Here is a 17,057-nt window from a genome sequence, read left to right as displayed (position 1 = left end):
ATATCACTACAGTCACCTTTGAAGTACTCCCCTTGGGAAGCTATGCACCCACACCAGTGCCTAGTCCATCCTTCAAAGCAATTTTGGAATTCTTTTTCTGGAATGGCCATCAGAGCTATTGTCATATTACCCTTGATGTCCTGAATGTCATCAAAATGTCTTCCTTTCAATATTTCCTTTATCTTCGGGTAAACAAAGCAGTCATTGGGGGCCAGATCAGGTGAGTAGGGAAGGTGTTCCAATACAGTGATTTGTTTACTGGCTAAAAACTCCCTCAGACAGTGCTGAGTGGGCTGGTGCATTGTCGTGATGGAAGAGCCATGAAATGTTGGTGAGAAGTTCAGGTCGTTTAACTTTTTCACCCAGCCTTTTCAGCACTTCCAAATAGTAAATTTGATTAAATGTTTGTCCAGGTGGCACAAATTCATAATGAATAATCCCTCTGATATCAAGAAAGATTAGCAACATTGTTGCAACAAGTCCATGAACTTAACTGTCAGACCTTGTATGCATTGTCCTTTTTGATGTTGCCCATAGTACCCAGTGCAGCACTACTGGGCAGTGTTGGCTGCTTTAATTTTATTATGCCACAGTTTGTATTAGGATCTTAGTTATGTTCTTTATGAAGACACTACAGGTGAAAAAAATCAGCACATACTGTACTCAGTACAGTAAACCCTATCCTTTTCCTTTCAGTTTACATTTATTTCTGTTCATGTAAAAATTTCCCATCCCTAATATGAAAATAGAGAGATAACATTGCATTCCAAGGTGAGATTTTTGACTATAAAGTTCAAAAGATAAGTGCAGTTGTATATAAAAATATCAATATAATTTCAGTTATTAAGTGAAAGGTATATTCCAAAATTATTAATTCATTCAATCCTCACAATAATCCCTTTAGTAGATAATACAATTATGGCCATTTTACAGATAAGAAAACTCTGTCACTGAGAGTAAATAAATGTTCAATTAATGGCCACATGGACAGTAAGTGGCAGAGCAGAAATTCCAGCAAGTAGAATGTTCTTCAAAGAATGCATGCTATTGCCTAATAGTCCCTAAAATGTATGCTGGTAAGTATGAAATATAAAATATGCCATCGTACCTTTGATTTTTGTCAGTTTTAATTACTATAAGTGAATTATTATGTACACAATTGTGCTAGAAATTATAAGTAGCCCTTTGGTAAATGTAATCTCATTAATTCTTCTGAATTACCGAAATGTAATTATTACATGAGATGACATTTATATTAATAATATTGCAGTTTAAACAGTTGAGGAAAAATTGCTTCATATGTGTGGATGTAAATCATATTTAAAGCTTTCACCATAACATGGATGACTCAAATACTCATTGACTCTGGTACAGAAAATACTAAATATTGATTTATGATTAATTTGATATTGTTCTCAATTATTTTAATTTCTTCATTAAAAAACTTGTAATTAATTCTTCATAATCCTATAAAATACATTACTACACATTTTGTAGCTCATTTAACTGAGGCTAAGAGGTTAAATACTGTGATTATTTTTTTATGGAAATGAACCAAGGGCAATTTTGTAGTTCAGATCCAAAATCCAGACATGATTTCACCATTCTGTTGTATTTATTTGAACGGACTTAAATGACAGTTGACAAGGTTGTTTACATTCTCTTTCATCAGAATATTACAATAAGTTTATTGACAAGTTTTAAATAAATTTATATTCTACGTGACCTTTAAGACTGTCTCATTAAAAACACACTTCATATTTTCACTTGTTTAAAATTAATTTTTTAAGATAGAAAAATATATGTATATGTAATATCTAAAATATATATTTATAAATTGCTTTGCAATTATTTTATGTCCTTATCTAGATTATAACATTATTTTGAAAGATGCTGATTTCTTTTATATATGTTTAGTAGGAAGAATAGGTCAAATAAAGCATATAGGACTTATTTTTTTAATGGAGATTTATTGTACATTCATTTTTGTAGTCCAAATTAGTTTTGTTGATAGCAACCAAAGTCAGAACTACCGTCTGAGCAAAGTTCACATGTTAGAGATGCTGGACCAGTTAGAGCTCTTAGCCTTGGTATTCTGGTTGGGATTCCAGATTGTTTTGTGAGCTAAATCAGAGGCTTTCCCAACAAGGTCTTAAAGCCAACCAGCTGGCTTCCCATTGGTTTTCTCACCTAAGTCCCAGGAGGGATTTGGATAGAGGCTAAGGCATTGTTGACATGCATTTGGAGAATGAAAATATTCTTGTTTTCATTTTTAACATAGTCCATTCTGTGTATATTTAAATAAATATTTTTTCCATAATTTAATGTCTTCATAAAACCAAATCTATGCAATATGGAGTTTTATGGAGGTGACATTTCGATGGAGGCAATGTAATTCTGGATGAGAACACAACAGCCATTTAATTAAAATGAAATACATTCCTCTGAGTTTGGATGGTGGACAGATTTGTGGCCCAGTGAGTCAGAAGACAGAAGGGGTCAGAAATGTGAGTCGTGTCAGAAGCAAAGAGTATAATTGCTTCAGTCTTCTATTGCCAATACTCTCAAATTTTTTAACTTGTGGCAGATGATAACTTGAGCAAATATTCGTTGGAAAGCCATCATAGCAAATAAAAACTAGATGCCATAATAATGATAATAACAGACATTTCTTCAGGGCTAACTGTGACAGGTCCTATACAAGCATTAGCTTATGAAAGTCAGACAATTAAGTTTGCGAACTTTCCACCATGCATTTACAAGATGGAAAGTCCACGAAGTTAATTGTCGTACTTTTTCATGTTTAGTCCTGACACAATCCTGTAAGTATCATTATTTTTGTTTTGTAGATGAGCAGTCTGAGGTTTAGAAAGGATAAGTAACTGGTTCAAGGTCCCAGTGGTGGTAAGTGCTCTGCTGGCCCTCAAAGCTAGGCCTACCTGACTCTAAAACTCATGTTCTTCATCTCTATGGGGTTTTGGAAAGTCAATCAATTGGACCTTATAACTTGCTGTCTATGGTACAGGCACAAATTAAGTCTGGCTCAACCTGCAATTTCTACTAGAAGGCTAAACAATTAATGCTATGCTTTGATTGATGTGTAGCTTAGGGGGAAGGGCTCAATGTTTTAAATTCTAAGTAGTACAAATCCTCATACAAGTAAAATTTTACTATAATACAAGAAGAATACAATCATAATTGAGGGAGATGGTCAAATAAAAGTGTATATAGAAATCATGTGTTGGTCTTCTAATTCAGGAGACAATGTACGAGTTATTTTTCTCACACTTTAATATCTTCAACATAAAGAATGTCATGAACATGGAAGAAGGAGATGTAATTTTGCTTTCAGATATATTTTTCTTATGCGACTGGATGCTTCCAATTATTTCTGTCTTTCAGGAAACTTAATTACTACCACATATGCGTTAAGATAAAACATTATATTTTCCAAAATAAAGAAACACTCTTTTTCTTCTATGTTGTATTTTCAAATATTTGTACTTAGGATCCATTAAAAAATACTTAGCAGCCCCACTTGTAGGTGTTGGTCCTATAAAAATACTAGCATATGAATGTGCAAGGATAGACATAGAAAGATGTGTCTTACAAGTTTCTATGTAATGGAAACATTTAAACAAATTAAATATCTTTCAATGAGGGATTTATATTAGGTACAATTGAACATTAAAGATAGTGGGGGGAAATAAATGTGGAATGGTTTTAGAAGAGTTACTAAAATATGGTTACACAAAAAATTGAAAATGGAGAATGATGTATAAAATTTGAGCCAGGTTTCATTAAAAATCCTATTGTGCACATGCGCACATATGTGTGTGTTTGTGTGTGTCTGTGTGTGTTTGTGTGATACAATACCATGTGGTGAAGTGTAAGGGCATAGAGAAGATTTTCAAAATATTCATTCCAAATTATTCAGAAGTGGGTGGGGTTGCAAGTTGTGGGGAGGCTTTCACTTCTAACTTATTTTATTTTTACCAAAAAAAGTGAATTGGTTTTGTTAGATATAAAAAAGCATTTTACAATTTGCTTGGCATTCAGTGCTCATGACTGTAAAATACAACTTATCTTTCAGTCTAATGTATCCTATTTTCAGAATCTTATTTTAATTATAGACTTAGCAACTGTCTGTGATTTCTTATCCTCTCTGCCTTTCTGTATCTCATACCCTCTGTGGGGAAGCCCTTCCCTTCACTGCTTATGTTCAGGTTGCTTTATGTTCCCAGTTCTAACTCCAGTGCTTCTATAACACATTTTTGTGTGCATGTTTCTTAGTCAGTTCCTCTCCTCAATTCTCATTTCAAATTTTGCATTCTTATACTATATTACACATCATAGTCTGACTTGCAAAAAGCTTACTAATATGTTTATATGAGCCACCCATGAAATTTAAGTCTTAACGCTTTATTTCCTTTCAGTTGGATTATATTACATTAGTAGGTGCTTCATAATATTTGAAAAACTGCTAAAATTTTATTTTTGTGAAATTTTTAACAGTTTCAGCTTTTCCTTATATCATAATCTGTTGTGGAAGATTCATCTAAACTCTATTTAAAATTGCCAACCTCTTCAATTCTGTATTGAGATTTGTATGTAATAACTGCATTTGCTTCCTCTATCTCTTATATAAACATGTTTCAAGAGACTGAAATGGGAGATGACAGTCCAAATAAAATATCATAGACATCTGCAATTATTTCATAAAATGATGCCAAAATACTGTCACGTACAGTATCACATGTGGCAAATTTAATAGAGTCTTCTCAGAGAAACACAAATTTTTATAGTACGGTTTCTGTAGAAGTCAGTCCAGGTGGCTTCCTTCTACAAAGATATGCAGGATTATTTACAATATGATAGAGCCAGGGGAAAGAGAGTGAAATCCAAACTGATATGCAAACAGGAGTCATTTGGGAAGGAAGAGGTTTTGCTGTGTCACAAGTGACTGGTCCCTGGTTTTGAAAGAGAGTGAATCATCCCCCTTTGAAACAAGAGATAAGTGGGGGCAAAGAGCTGTTTAAAAATTATTTTACAACTATTTCCTTTTGAGCCATGACTTCTTAAGCTGGAATGTGATCCAGAATAGCTTCCCTTTGAATGCAACATTTGTCTTAAGCATTTTTATTATCTTTCTTTTCCCTCATCCCATTTCACTTCTTCCCTCCCTCTGTTAAACAGATTTACACCGACTGGGCCAACCACTACCTAGCCAAATCGGGCCACAAGCGGCTGATCAAGGATTTGCAACAAGACATCGCAGACGGAGTATTGCTCGCCGAAATCATCCAGATCATCGGTAAGACCTGCCCTCAGAGAAACCATGAAAGTCTCTGCTCCCACCCCTTTTGGTAAAATACAGTTTAAGTGGAATTCATACAAACTCGGTCCATGTGTCTCTGAGATTAATGTAGCCCTCCCATGATTTAATTAAAAATGTTTATGTGAGAATGTTTGAAAAGGGCACTTTGGCCATACTTTTAAATGGTTAGAACTGTATCTTTACATACACTGAATTGTCAGAAATGAACGCTTCATTAAACCATATGTCTCCCATGTGTGCATTTCATTAGCTGCAGCAACTCATATACTTGGAGATTCCTTGAAACTGTATCCTGATCCAGCAGTGACAATTGTGAAAGGTTTCATGTCAGCAGTCGTTTGGCACAGGCAAAAGAATTAGCAGCAACTTCCTTCTCACTCACTCTCTCTTTTTTTTTTTTTTTCTGCCTGATTTGTGCATATGGAATTGGAGTCTGCTAACAAGTGTGTCCTCTTGTACAAGGCTTGGGAGACAGAGTGAATGGAGCAGGAGCATTTTGCTTAGTGTTTTTGTTTTGTTTTTTCTTAGTCTCCTTTTTTGTGTGTGTTTCACTTCATTGCTTAAGCATGTCAATCTTTTTTTCTCTCTTTTATTTTATTTCTTGGCTTTAGCAAATGAAAAAGTTGAAGATATCAATGGATGTCCTAGGAGTCAATCTCAGATGGTAAGAATCATATTTATTCTAAATATAATGCTTATCTTCACTTCCAGATTCAACTGCCTTTGTAAATGGACTAGAAAATTCTTTTGCATGACTTCCTGTTTGTTTAAGAAGCCATGGGATCACATTCTATCCTATGATGATTTGGATGTAATTTATGAACACGTGATAGCATCACTCCAGTTCAATATGTCTGACTCCTGAGTAACATACTCGTATCTCCAGGTTTTTTAAGCCCATGCTTGACATCTTTTTGTTCCGATGTCTGAATAATTTAACACTGGTCTTGGGGGCAATAAAACCCATTTCCAATTTTAACTGGAGGCTTTTAGTCTGAACAACTGGCTTGAAGAATAGAACTTTCCATGTGTATTTTTAAAATACATAAATAGTATTTTCTTTGTTCATAACCAAGTCCAGTGTAAACACATGGCTTCTTCCGCACTTTGGGAAATAGCTCTAAAGGCACGTTGCTGGGGGCCTGCTGAGCAGTGACTAATTGTGAGACATGCTTTTCCGGAAAGGCTTCCATCTAGAGGTCTGTCTCCCCCTCAGTCTTCTCTCATCTTTACCAACTGGTAAAACTTTGAGTATTGTAATAAAATCATAGATTGATAAACTGCTGAAATAAAAACCTCACCCCTTTCTTAATTAAATATTCACAAGCTAATTTTATAGGACAACCTAGAACACAAAATGCCTTTACTCAACTTAGATCAGCAGATATAATCAGGACAGTAGCCAAAATCCACAATATAACACTTCCTTTGAAACTCTTGTTAGCACAGAATAGACATTTCATATAAACGTTATGAGTTCTTAATTGTCAGAGACTGGAAAAATGAAAAAATATATGGACTTTTTTGACCTGCTGACCTGCTTTCCTTAATGTAAGAAAACGGAAATCCAAAATGGTAAAAGGAATTCATTTTTAAAGCATAGTTAACTAGCACATCAGATGTGTGTGTGTGTGTGTGTGTGTATGTTTGTGTATTCAACATGCATTTAAAGGACCTCTTAACAGTGTTATGTACTCTGTGTACCTGCTCTGAAAAAAATCACTATAAAGAAAGACTCCATAAAATACTTAAGTTTTAAGGAAACTTCCTGATTTAATTACTCTGGACACAAGCATGAATCTATGAAAATTAATTGTAGTTGTTTTTTGAAGTTTTACTGAAAGGAATTATAAAACCTTCAGACCCTGCTACAATAAAATCTGTGTGAGGTTGGGAAAGACATGTAACCTCTCTGAGCCTCAGCTTTCTCATCTGAAAAAGGAACGCTAAATAGAATATGATAATAAAATAAAATTATGAACATTCTTTACTACTTAAACTGGTGTGGAAATGTGGCGTAGTATTACTACAAACTTTATAAAGAGCACATTCATGAGTTGATACCTGTTGAAAGATTTTTAGGGTTTTATACATTGAAAAGCTCTAAAGTCCCTGGATATCATATATTATGTTTCTAAAACCCAGTGCTGTTGGTTTTGCTTTCATTGTTTCAACCATTAAAGGAGGTGTTAGATACAAAAACTCTTACCTTCTCTGCTCTCATTCCAATTTGATTCTGATTACCGGGAATTTGACGAATAGCCAAGTAATACTTCCTGACAGGGGATTAAAACACAAAAAAACAAAACAAAAACCCCTCCAAAACTACTAACTGGATAGAGATGCAGTCCTTGGATACTGATCTAAAACATCTATACCAAAGATTCTACAAATTCATGAGAATATCCTCATGAGTGTCTGACTGATATTTTTTTATTACTTCTTACTCCTTGTTAGCTGCCACATGTCATGTGACATCTAGTATGTATGTCATATTGATATTTCTGCTTTTGATAAAAATAATTTTTAAAATAAAAGCCTGAGAAGAGCAAATACTGTAAAAAGGTAGTTGGTCCAGCCAAAAAGTATTAGTCGGAATCACATTGGATTTTGAGTACGAATGACTTGGATCCCAATTTTTTCTGATGTGGTTGAACTTTGAATAATATTGGCAAGCCCTCAATATGTTGACTCAGAAGAAGACATATGACTTAAAAGTAACTTTTTTGGTTGAATTATTTTTGCCTCTGTTCTTAATTAGCATTAGCACTATGTTATGAATGAATAAAAATTCCGGATTTTAACTGAGACAAGAAAGTAGAGGAAAGAAACTTAAACTAGCATGACTAGGCTTATGAATTGTATGTACCTATTCCAAACAGGATGTTACCTGTTTCTTTTTTGCCTAACAACTGAGAGGTGCTGTGTCAGTACCTAAGTGAGTGCTGTCCTTACTCATGGGGCTCCTTTGACCGTATATTTTTGTATATCTGATCTTTTATGGCTTTAGCTGCTGGTTGTGTTTAATAACACTAGGTATGGTAAAATTAGGTCTGCTACTATTTCTAGACACCAATTGTCTTTATTTAAATTTCAGACTTGAATTTTTGGGGTTATTTTAAGCCTTTATGAATAGAAGCTCTCTTGTGGTATGAACGTGCAATATGCTGATGGATTCCTGTAATAGCCAGGCAGTTCATATTTAGCTAATAATATCTGAGCGCCTAAGGTAGCAGGTATTGGGACACTTGAGGATCACAGGAGCAAATATTTAAATTAATAAAAGCAATAGTGTTGCATAGGAAGAACAAAGGGACTGTTCTTTGTTCTTCCTATGCAACACTATTGAAGGAATGAGTTTGGTGTGTTCCAGAAACAGAGAGAAGACCACTGTGGTCTCAGCACAGTGTTTGGAACACAGTGTTTGGAGGGGACTCTAAAAGTCTCATCATGTAGGACCAAAGTCATGAGTTTGTGTGTTATTGTTTGTTGGTTGAGGAGCTTTTGGAAAATGTTAAAGCTGGGCTATGGCACGATCCAATGTATATATTTTAAAAAGGTCACCCTAGATGCTTTCTGGGAATTATAAAATTCATAAGTGTTAGTTTCCAATTGGATGTGAGAGATAAAGAATTTAGGGAGTAAAAAATCGTCCCTGATTTCTTGGCCTGAACGGGTGAGTGGTTACCATTAAACAAGATGATTAAGAGGAGGAGAAAACAGGCTAAAAGGTGGAAGACAGGGAATGACAAATTCATATTTTGACAAATAGAATTTGAGGTGTCCATTGGCCTGTCAAGTAGGATGTGACTACAGGCATTTGGGCATGTGTTTCTGAAGGTCAGAAGTAAGGTATTGGTTAGAATATACCTAGTGAATAGATAATGATTGAAGGCATGGATGAGGATGAGATCTCACAGGAGGTATGTGTAAAGTCAGAAGGGAAGAAAGCTGAAGTTCTCAACTGGGGAATATGGATATGTTTGTGATGCACAGATGTGTAGGAGTCAGAAAAGCAAAAGAGTGGTGAGAGAGTGAGACCATCACTGAGAGAGTGGATCAATAGATACGGATTGTTAATCCTTAGGGTAGCTATGGGAGCTTAAGCTATAGTACTGGGACTAACCCAATGAGACAGGGCAAAGTAAGATGTGCATACGTGGCAGATGCTGTCAAATGCTCCATAGCCAACAAGTTGGTATACTGGAAAGAGGAAGTTTGTTCTAGTAATTAGACAGGCATCAATGACCTTTATGTAAACATCTTCTATAGAGTGATCACGTGTTAAGGAGTAACTGAGGGGTGTAGATATCTATTGAGTCTTGAATAATCTTTCTAGGAGTTTCCTGTTGAAGAGAAGAATATATATATATATATATATATATATATATATATATATATATATATATATATAAACATAGTTCGAAAGCAAGACAGGGTGAGAAGACTTTTTGCAATGGAAGAAGTAGGTGGAGAAGGAGGAAGCAGTAGGGAAAGAGGAGGATTCGAGGGAAAAGGGAGATAAGTGATGACACCAAGTCCTATAGCAAGTAGCAGAGGAGGAAATTTGAAGTCTGTGTGGTATATTTAATGTCGGAAAAGAATGGGGGTACACTTTCCTTTGTGCTATGTCATAATGGGATATAATAGTGTGAAGATATGGGTATTTTAAAGTGGATTACATAGAGGAATTCAAATCAATATGATGATGGCTTCAAATATTAGGTAATACTAATGTCCTCATTTCCATGAAATTCTCTAATGGTTGTCTTACTGTATAAAGAAAAAAATCAATTATAGCATCTAATAATAGATAAAAATGTTATAATAATTCTTTCAAATAACATGGACCAAAGAGTACATATTTAAGAAAAACATGAACTTGTCCTTTCATCAATTTTTTAACATGGTTATTGAAAGATTGTGATTCATATTTATTCTAAGTCATGGCTAAAACCTTAGTTTGTAGGAGCTTATTCAACACTATATTTAACCTCATCCAAAGATGAAGTTACTAATATGTGTAGCACCTGTTAAGTGATTTCTAGGTGGGTGGTATCAGGATTCAAAATATATGCTGCATGCCAAACTTTGGTGAGATTACACAAGGAAGTAAATTAGTAAACTATAAATACCTGGAATGTCCAGAATGCCCAGAAGATTAAAAATAGCAGGAAAAAACGCCCAACATATATTTGAAATGCAGAGGCACAAGTGCAGGCTTCTTAGACAAAAATGTAAGACATGTAGGGGAAAAGTTGTTTTTAAAACACATTTTTCTTTATTTTAAAATAGGCCATTATATTTAAGGATCTTCACAAGTGCATAGAGGGATTAGGAAATTTAATGATGTAAAATAATTGCAAGCCAAGAATTAGACTATGTGGTATGGCCAAGGGTCTAGCAAGTATGGTTCACAGCCTGGTCTTCCTCTTTGCCGCTTCCACACTTCCTCTCACCCTAGTAGCTCAGTCGTTTTCAGCCACAATCGTCAACCTTGTTTTCCGTCATATCCTGTTATTTAAAATTTGCTGATATGAGGATTTTTGGAATTCTTCTGCCTTTACATTTTTTTGTTCCTAGAAGATGGAAAATTGGGTTTCAGTCTTCTCTTAATGCTCTGATTCCGTGAGCCACAGGCTTGTGACTTCTAGAATGACAGCCATTATAGATGTGGTAGACAGATAATCTACCATTGTAGATTTCACAGGCATCTGTATTCCATTCTGTAGTTTACAGTTATCTAGACTAGTGAAACTATTCTCGATGGCAAAAGTAGCCCCTGCTTTTTTCTACTGTCCTTTAAAATTTTATTTCTTCCAGCCATTGCTTGTAATTGCTAATCTTTCAAAAGATCTATTTACGTAAGATAAGAAGATGAGATTCCTAACCAAATAGGGAAGAGATAAAATACTGGAATGCTCTTAAAGGTTTAATAAAATCATATAAATGGCATACTGTAGGAGTGGAGTGCTATGACTCAGAGGAGTGGAATATTACTAAGTTAGTCCATTCACATGATCCCCTGCCATTTTTGAAACTGTTCATCTTCTGGAATGGCTAGAAAAAGATAGCTTCTGAAGACAAATGCTTTGCTACAAATAGAGCGCTGATCTCTCACAAAATATTAAATGAAAATCTCTAGTTTTTAGTTTCTTTAGTGATTTCGTTCCTTTCATATAGGTTCCAACTTTGGAAGAATAAGCAAAAACTAGTAGCATTAGGAAATTTACATTTAAGTTATTAGAATATCACTGATTATTAAAACTGAGTTTGTCTCTAGAAGTTACTCTGTGTACTAGTAATAGAAAGTTCAAATGAAGTGATTGAAATAGCACGGGGATATTGAGAGGAAGTGTGTTGTGTTGAAAGGACAGTGGTCACTGGAATTCTAATTTTGGTTATGTGACCCAAGAAAAAGAATTCAATAAAATGCTCAAAGTCTCTGCGCATTTCTGCAATGAGGAAATGAGACTGATGAGCTCTAAAGTCCATTGGAACTCTGACTTGCTAGATTGATTTCACAAAACACCATAGACCGTGGTTTCTGCTCAATATGCTATATGATGTATTTGTATTTGAGATGTATTTGGGTTTTTGATATTTATAGCTTTTAAAAAGTACATTCATAGTAAGATGAGAAGGCAATTTCCTAAAGTATATTAAATCTAATTTATAAAGAAAAACAACAGCAACATGGACATTATATTTTTATGGGTATGCCATTCAAAAATAAAATAAATGTTGAAAATACCAGATAGCATTTCTGCATTAACTTTATAGTGTAGAATAAATAGTTTAAATGTTCTTCTTAGGAGAATCATATTTAAATTGGTTTGTGGCAAATAGGACAAATAGAAATAGAAGTAATTAATTTTGGGTTGGATTCCAGATTCCATGTACATTTTTTTTCTTTCTTTTTGGAGAGAAAATATAATTTTTTGAGGGAAATTCACAACCTTTATATATGTACATATAATAACCATTGAGAAATGTTAATAAATGTAAAATGCAATAATATGTATTTGACTATCAACCACTTTGTTAAATATTTTATGCTCTTTATCCTTATTTTTAATAGCAACTTAAAATGCTATAAATTGTTTCCTACTGATAGGCCAGTATCCCAGTAAACAAAAAATAAAATCATGCTTAGTATTAGAAAACATATTTTGTAACAATCCTTTCATGATTTTAGTTTTTATTACCATCAATAATCTAGTGTCTTAAATAAAAGAACTTACTACTACATGTTTTGCATCCCCCCTCTTGAAATTTAGTAGAAAATTACCACTTGCAATACTCAGTGGTAAAATACATAACAGTAGAACAATTTTTAAAACCCTACTTTGGAAAATAATATACTAAGATATGAGGCCATTTTAAATATGAACTGTAACATTCTTAGCTTAAAAACCTATGATGACTAAATAATGTCATAAAAATTACTTATTCTATAAAGAGAGAAAAAGGAAAAGTAATAGGGGAATATTGTTCACTTGATCTCAGTACAACCATTAGAAAAAGTCTATCTTTGATGAGATAAATTACTTAAAAGTCAGTTACATGTCCAAGATAATATAGCTTGATGATATTATAGTTAAATGATTTTAATATCAATTAAATTAAACTGACTTGTATGGATGGACACAGACAACAACTCATGACATGGCTGGTTACATTTAAATCATATTGCCCACTTGATTTGATTCAAATATATACTATTGTGAAATCATAGCATAGAAATAATAAATTTTAGAGCTAGACCTGAGAGTTCAGCAATGTCAGCATCACTTTTTGATTCACCTATTGATTGAATGGCAACCATTTATATCCAGTACTGTGCTCGATGCATTGCTTGCATTTTTTGCTTAGTCATCACAGCAAACCTACAAAAAAACTGGGTCTCATGGAGGCCGCCTGTGTCCCTATTTAGTAAGTGGAAGAATCAGTATTTGGTCTCATGCTTATTTGCGTCTAGGCCAGATGGCTTTTAAAGTTACTTAAGACATACCATTAGCTCCCTGCACTGTAAGACCAAGCAGGGCATGGAGGACGTTCCTCATCTAGTCCCGTTTGTATCTGTGGCCTTGTCTCCTGCCACTGCTGTTCTCCAGATTTCAGGATTCTTGCTTCTGGAGTTTCCTCTGCCTGATTTCTCCTCCTCCACAGGTTCTTCAAATTGATTGAAGGCTATAGCCTTTGGAGTCATCTATTTTCATACCGGTAAACAAAGACGTTGTGGAGAAAGATTTAAGTGAGGTTCAGCTCTCAGCATTTCCAGTGTCTCTGCATTCCTGGCAGGTTCTTAAACCTATGATGTATCTCAACCATGAGCAGTTCATGTAGTGTTCCTTCCTTGAGTTCACCTCACACCACATCCTCTTATTTGATTAACTCTTCCTAACCTTTCAGGGAGTAGCTTAAACTTCCTTTGAAGCTGAAAGATCGGGGCGGGTTTGGGGGGGTGTTAATGACATGGGCTCAGGTTTTGACATATTCTCTCTGTAACCTTTAGCTTGTCAATTTAATACTCTGACCAAAAATTTTCTCTTCGTAAAGTGGCATAGTAATGGCAACCTCAGGAGAAGGTATCTTTGTAACTGTGTTAGATAAATCTTAGTTGCTAATAACTTACTTCTTTTCTAACCCCTTGATCTCTGATCAGAAATAGACCCTTCTGTGTGTCTGTGTTTCTCTGGCCATAACATTTATTGTATTACATTGGAATTATCTCTCTCTCCTATAAAATTATGTATTTTAAAGGGCTTCTCCATGTCTTTTATAATTATTAAGTGAATGAATGAAAAGAAACATTTTAAGAATTTTACCCAATGCAAAAATACCACTGCATTTTATTTTAATTTGCCAGACAACTTTATATTTCATTAAAATCTCGTGCTAAAATCTGTATTATTATTTGACTTCTATGATAGGATGGGAGTTTGCTCAAACTGAGCCATCTTGCCTATTTTGGGTTTTTGTTTGTTTATTTGTTTTTTTGTTTGTTTTTTGGCTGAAATCACATTTATTTAAATAATTTATATAATGAAACTAACAGTACAAGTTTATCATGAAAAATTGGAAGTATAGTTAATCAGAAATGGTACAAGTCACAAAATCCGGCATCCAGAGAAAGCTTAGATTGGTTTATATTCTTCTAGACAGTCTCTATATATGACTCAACAGCAGTACCTACCACTTCAGATATGCCCTAACCAGGATGCATTGTGTCTGTAGAGACAACTCAGTCTGTGAAGTATTAGGCCTGCTACCTTGTTTACGATAATTTAACTTTTTGTATTGCAGTGGTTTTAGTGAATCCACAAGGCAACAGAGCTTTTTCAACTCCAGGATAAATTCAGCTCTGTAAATATAATTGCAGAAAGTAAAGATGGGCATGATCTATTCTCAAACATTTTTGTGAGCAATTAATTTTGCTTTTGGTTGTTCTGATAGGCCTGCCCACCCCTCCTTCTGAGGCTTGTCTAACCTTATCAAAATCGGCCTTAGCCTTAGTCCAAATGACTCTTCTGTGAAGCTTTCCCCAGATCTGTATTTAAATTGATAAGTTCATTCTCTGCACTGCCATACAGTGTTGTTTGTATTTCTCTTTTGGAATTTATCATATTATGCCTTTTATTGTGGTAATTTATGAATTGGTTTTGTCTCTTCAGCAATTTTACAAGCTCACAAAGGTAAACACCTTACAATTCATTTTTATATCCCTTCACCATCTGGCAGAGCTCTTTGCCCATAATAAACAGTCAATAGTTGCAGAATGAATTTATCATTCATTGTTAAGTGTTGGTGCCATGGTTTACATTTAATCACACACTATAAAGTTGCTATTAATTATACCCAGGTATTTAGTACTTAAATGTAATTTTTATTAAATATCCATAAGTAATGTGAAAGAAATCTGTGAATAGACGAAACATAATATAACTTTGTTAATATTGTGAAAGATGCCTACAGTTACATTTCCCGAAGTAAGTTATAACAGTATTAGAGTAAAAATACTAAAAGGCTGAGTATCATAAAACATGCAGCTTAAAGTATATGAGTTCAATATTGAGCTGTGCTAATTGTAAACACTACATTTTTATGGAATATTTCATTTAACACTGAAATGAATACATATATTTCCAATACTCTAGTCCTCCTTTGAAGCCAAATTTGTGATTTAGCAATAAATATGCTCAAATTTAGCAAGCTCATCAAGGTCAAGATAAATGTACAATTATGAAACTAGAGTATCAAAAAATGTGTTTTGAAAAATGGCTTCCATTTTTCATGAGAATAGAGAAAAATATTGGAAATCAGTCAGTGCTCTTTAGAAAATACCAGGATTGTGGCTGTCTTGAAATTTATATCTGCAGCATTGAGCACAATTGCAGGCATAAATAAGTTTAATAAAAGTTTGATGAATGAATAAATGAATAGCTTGATTTTATAGGACATAAACAAAATTAAATGGTAGTGTTTCAAGATACTAATATTAATTATACAAATAGAAACAACTCAGTTCTAAAAATATGGACTATTTCTATCGAATTTGTTTAGTGTCTTCAATTAAAAAAATCATACACAGCAATTCATTTTCGGGTTAACGCTAACAAAACTGTGTTTTTATTGAGGCCATTGTGGTCAAATTAGGAATTTCCATAGAATCCCCAAAACCCTCAAAGCTTGGTGTATCCATAAATTTTGAAACTCTGAAACTATTGACGTGATCTAGAACTTAGAAGTTTTTTGTTTCATTTTCTTTATACAGTCAATATTTTATGGTTATCTAGCCATGCTTAAATTTAACAGGAAAAAGAGAGGCAATGTAGGTGTTCCACGCTAACAAAATGTAAGCCACAAATGGAAGAAATTGTGCATAACATCATAATAGGCAAGTAACAGTCCTGGGAGTGACTGTCCATGAGCTACAGATGTGACTGTGACCTGAGCCAAATGAGAAATGTGGTGCCCACAGAATTTCTTTGTATTACTGCTTAAAAAGAGCTCAGTCTCCTTTGATGGTTCCTCCTCTTATTTTCAGTGACAATCTCCTAGGGCTCAATATTTGTTTCTCTTTTTATATTTACACACTCTTGGTGACTTAATCTGGTCTAATGGCTATAATTGTCATCTTATGAGGATGAACCTCCAATTTAGATCTCTACTCCCGAACCTCTCAATTGAACTCCAAGTCGTGTGTGCAACTGCCCTCTCAAACTCTCCATTTGGATGTCTAACAGACTAGCCAACATGTCCAAAATTTAACTCCCTGTATCTATGTATTTTTCCATCTTACTGGATAGAGACTTCATCCATCTAGTTGCTGAGGCCAAAGACCTTGGAGTCATCCTTGATTTCTCTATTGTTTTCATATACCGTATCTTCCCATTAGATTCCCTCAAAATGTATCCAAAATCTGACCATTTCTCATCATCTTCACTGCAACCACTATTCTCTGAAACACCATAATCTTTCACTTTAATTACTTGCAAAGCCACCTAACAAATTTCCATACTTTCATCCTTGCATGCCTAGAGTCTATTTTCAACAAAACAAGAGGTCAACCATATTACTTTTTTAAAAAAAATTTAATTTAAGTAAAACACATAGAAGAGTGTAAATCACTAATAGAAACTGAGACAAAATGAAGTGCATAAAGCACTCCAGTCTTAAGTATATAGCTCATCACTTTTTAAATATGTATTTAAAC

General features: G+C 34.2%; 1 protein-coding gene across 8 annotated transcripts in view; it reads left to right on the top strand.

Annotated features, from left to right (window-relative positions):
• NAV3 (neuron navigator 3) overlaps positions 1–17,057 on the top strand; it is a 773,547-nt gene that overhangs the window by 526,464 nt on the left and 230,026 nt on the right. For 7 of the 8 annotated variants that reach the window (XM_074325380.1, XM_074325379.1, XM_019753173.2 and 4 more), the window contains 2 exons: positions 5,197–5,314; positions 5,950–6,002. In XM_074325380.1, the coding sequence (XP_074181481.1) occupies positions 5,197–5,314; positions 5,950–6,002 (171 nt within the window). Of the gene's footprint in view, positions 1–5,196; positions 5,315–5,949; positions 6,003–17,057 lie in introns of those variants that run through there. The other variant, XM_074325382.1, reaches the window with a different exon arrangement.

This window comes from Rhinolophus sinicus, linkage group LG02 (genome assembly GCF_036562045.2).
Source record: "Rhinolophus sinicus isolate RSC01 linkage group LG02, ASM3656204v1, whole genome shotgun sequence".
NCBI lineage: Eukaryota > Metazoa > Chordata > Mammalia > Chiroptera > Rhinolophidae > Rhinolophus > Rhinolophus sinicus.
This window is presented reverse-complemented; position numbering and strand designations above follow the sequence as displayed.